The sequence below is a fragment of the Volvox carteri genome (genome assembly GCF_000143455.1).
Source record: "Volvox carteri f. nagariensis unplaced genomic scaffold VOLCAscaffold_59, whole genome shotgun sequence".
In the NCBI taxonomy this organism is placed as follows: Eukaryota; Viridiplantae; Chlorophyta; class Chlorophyceae; order Chlamydomonadales; family Volvocaceae; genus Volvox; species Volvox carteri.
The window spans coordinates 476,596-480,236 of record NW_003307602.1 but is presented as its reverse complement, the minus strand read 5'-3'; the positions used below and the strand labels follow the sequence as shown (position 1 = coordinate 480,236).

The 3,641-nt window shown below is 67.6% G+C and overlaps 4 protein-coding genes across 4 annotated transcripts; 2 read left to right on the top strand and 2 right to left on the bottom strand.

Annotated features, from left to right (window-relative positions):
* Positions 1–562: 562 nt before the first annotated feature.
* On the top strand, positions 563–997 carry VOLCADRAFT_66821 (uncharacterized protein; the record flags this gene model as incomplete). The annotated part of the gene is made up of 1 exon (XM_002956276.1): positions 563–997. A coding segment is annotated over one exon (435 nt), but the record flags the coding sequence as incomplete, so codon positions are not given.
* Positions 998–1,059: 62 nt separating this feature from the next.
* Positions 1,060–1,356, top strand: VOLCADRAFT_37122 (uncharacterized protein; the record flags this gene model as incomplete). The annotated part of the gene is made up of 1 exon (XM_002956275.1): positions 1,060–1,356. A coding segment is annotated over one exon (297 nt), but the record flags the coding sequence as incomplete, so codon positions are not given.
* Positions 1,357–1,731: 375 nt separating this feature from the next.
* VOLCADRAFT_45744 (uncharacterized protein) lies at positions 1,732–2,229 on the bottom strand (the record flags this gene model as incomplete). Its single annotated transcript, XM_002956223.1, has 1 exon — positions 1,732–2,229. A coding segment is annotated over one exon (498 nt), but the record flags the coding sequence as incomplete, so codon positions are not given.
* A 258-nt stretch (positions 2,230–2,487) lies between these two features.
* Positions 2,488–3,039, bottom strand: VOLCADRAFT_66842 (uncharacterized protein; the record flags this gene model as incomplete). Its single annotated transcript, XM_002956222.1, has 1 exon — positions 2,488–3,039. A coding segment is annotated over one exon (552 nt), but the record flags the coding sequence as incomplete, so codon positions are not given.
* Between the last annotated feature and the right edge of the window lie 602 nt (positions 3,040–3,641).

Below are 3,641 nucleotides of genomic sequence, written 5' to 3'. Positions count from 1 at the left end.
AGACAGACAGATGGCGACGGAACCCACAAATACTCTCTCTCTCTCTCTCACCAAGTTGACCACGCCAGGCGACGGCCACAGGGCCTTATTGCCGTACAACTTCCTCAGCGGCCCGCCGTCAGCATACTCCTGAATGATGTACAGCCGCCACTCCTGCACGTGATGTCGTACAACACCCGTACGGCACCAGTACGGTGACAAGTCGGGTGTCGGCTTCCTCGAAGCCGGAAAAAGGGCGGGCCCCCCCTGCATCCGTACAGGCCGGTAGCTAGCACGGCACGTGTGACAATATCCACATCACCCCAGCATGGGCCCCCCGGGCCCCTTCCAGTCATACCGCGACACCCCAGCATGGGCCCTCCGGGCCCCTTCCAGTCGCATCCATGACACCCCAGCATGTGCCCCCCGGGCCCCTTCCAGTCGCATCCGCGACACCCCAGCATGGACCCTCTGGGCCCCTTCGAGTCGTATCCACAACACCCCAGCATGGGCCCCCCGGGCCCCTTCCAGTCGTACCGCGACACCCCAGCATGGGCCCTCCGGGCCCCTTCCAGTCGCATCCATGACACCCCAGCATGGGCCCTCCGGGCCCCTTCAAGTCGCATGCGCGACACCCCAGCATGGGCCCCCCGGGCCCCTTCCAGTCGCATGCACGACACCCCAGCATGGGCCCCCCGGGCCCCTTCCAGTCGCATCCACGAAACCCCAGCATGGGCCCTCCGGGCCCCTTCCAGTCGCATCTGCGACACCCCAGCATGGGCCCTCCGGGCCCCTTCGAGTCGGATCCGCGACACCCCAACATGGGCCCTCTGGGCCCCTTCGAGTCGTATCCACAACACCCCAGCATGGGCCCCCCGGGCCTCTTCCAGTCGCATCCATGACACCCCAGCATGGGCCCTCCGGGCCCCTTCCAGTCGCATCCGCGACACCCCAGCATGGACCCTCTGGGCCCCTTCGAGACGTATCCACAACAACCCAGCATGGGCCCCCCGGGCCCCTTCCAGTCGTACCGCGACACCCCAGCATGGCCCTCCGGGCCCCTTCCAGTTGCATCCATGACACCCCAGCATTGGTCCTCCGGACCCCTTCCAGTCGCATCCGCGACACCCCAGCATGGGCCCCCCAGGCCCCTTCCAGTCGCATGCACGACACCCCAGCATGGGCCCCCCGGGCCCCTTCCAGTCGCATCCACGAAACCCCAGCATGGGCCCTCCGGGCCCCTTCCAGTCGCATCTGCGACACCCCAGCATGGGCCCTCCGGGCCCCTTCGAGTCGGATCCGCGACACCCCAACATGGGCCCTCTGGGCCCCTTCGAGTCGTATCCACAACACCCCAGCATGGGCCCCCCGGGCCCCTTCCAGTCGTACCGCGACACCCCAGCATGGGCCCTCCGGGCCCCTTCCAGTCGCATCCATGACACCCCAGCATGGGCCCTCCGGGCCCCTTCAAGTCGCATGCACGACACCCCAGCATGTGCCCCCCGGGCCCCTTCCAGTCGCATCCATGACACCCCAGCATGTCACACCACGGACGTCACCCGCACCACGGACGTCACCCGCATCACGGACGGCACCCGCACCACGGACGGCACCCGCATCACGGAGGTCACCCGCATCATGGACGGCACCCACACCACGGACGTCACCCGCATCACGGACGTCACTCGCACCACGGACATCACCCGCATTACGGACGGCACCCGCACCACGGACGGCACCCGCATCACGGAGGTCACCCGCATCATGGACGGCACCCGCACCACGGACGTCACCCGCATCACGGACGTCACTCGCACCACGGACGTCACCCGCATCACGGACGTCACCCGCACCATGGACGTCACCCGCATTACGGATGTCAACCGCACCATGGACGTCACCCGCACCACGGACGTCACCCGCATCACGGACGTCACCCGCATCACGGACGTCACCCGCACCATGGACGTCACCCGCATTACGGACGTCACCCGCACCATGGACGTCACCCGCACCACGGACGTCACCCGCATCACGGACGTCACTCGCACCACGGACGTCACCCGCATCACGGACGTCACCCGCATCACGGACATCACCCGCATCACGGACGTCACCCGCACCACGGACGTCACCCGCATTACGGTCGTCACCCGCACCACGGACGTCACCTGCACCACGGACGGCACCCGCATCACGGACGTCACCCGCACCACGGACGTCACCCGCATCACGGACATCACCCGCATCACGGACGTCACCTGCATTACGGACGTCACCCACACCACGGACGTCACCTGCACCACGGATGTCACCCGCACCACGGACGTCACCCGCACAACGGACGGCACCCGCATCACGGAGGTCACCCGCATCATGGACGGCACCCGCACCACGGACGTCACCCGCATCACGGACCTCACTCGCACCACAGACGTCACCCGCATTACGGACGTCACCCGCAACATGGACGTCACCCGCACCCCGGACGTCACCCGCATCACGGACGTCACCCGCACCACGGACGGCACCCGCATCACGGACGTCACCCGCACCACGGACGTCACCCGCATCACGGACGTCACCCGCACCACGGACGTCACCCGCATCACGGACGGCACCCGCACCACGGACGTCACCCGCACCATGGACGTCACCCGCACCACGGACGTCACCCGCACCACGGACGTCACCCGCACCACGGACGTCACCCGCATCACGGACGTCACCCGCACCATGGACGTCACCCGCATCACGGACGTCACCCGCACCACGGACGTCACCCGCATCACGGACGTCACCCGCATCATGGACGGCACCCGCACCACGGACGTCACCCGCATCACGGACGTCACTCGCACCACAGACGTCACCCGCATTACGGACGTCACCCGCACCATGGACGTCACCCGCACCACGGACGTCACCCGCATCACGGACGTCACTCGCACCACGGACGTCACCCGCATCACGGACGTCACCCGTATCACGGAGGTCACCCGCATCACGGACGTCACCCGCACCACGGACGTCACCCGCATTACGGACGGCACCCGCACCACAGACGTCACCCGCATCATGGACGTCACCCGCACCACGGACGTCACCCGCACCACGGACGTCACCCGCACCACGGACGGCACCCGCATCACGGAGGTCACCCGCATCATGGACGGCACCCGCACCACGGACGTCACCCGCACCACGGACGGCACCCGCATCACGGAGGTCACCCGCATCATGGACGGCACCCGCACCACGGACGTCACCCGCATCACGGACGTCACTCGCACCACGGACGTCACCCGCATTACGGACGTCACCCGCACCATGGACGTCACCCGCACCACGGACGTCACCCGCATCACGGACGTCACTCGCACCACGGACGTCACCCGCATCACGGACGTCACCCGTATCACGGAGGTCACCCGCATCATGGACGTCACCCGCTTCACGGACGTCACCCGCATCACGGACGTCACCCGCATTACGGACGTCACCTGCACCACGGACGTCACCCGCATCACGGACGTCACCTGCACCACGGACGTCACCTGCACCACGGACGTCACCCGCATCACGGACGTCACCCGCATCACGGACGTCACCCGCACCACGGACGTCACCCGCACCACAGACGTCACCCGCACCACGGACGT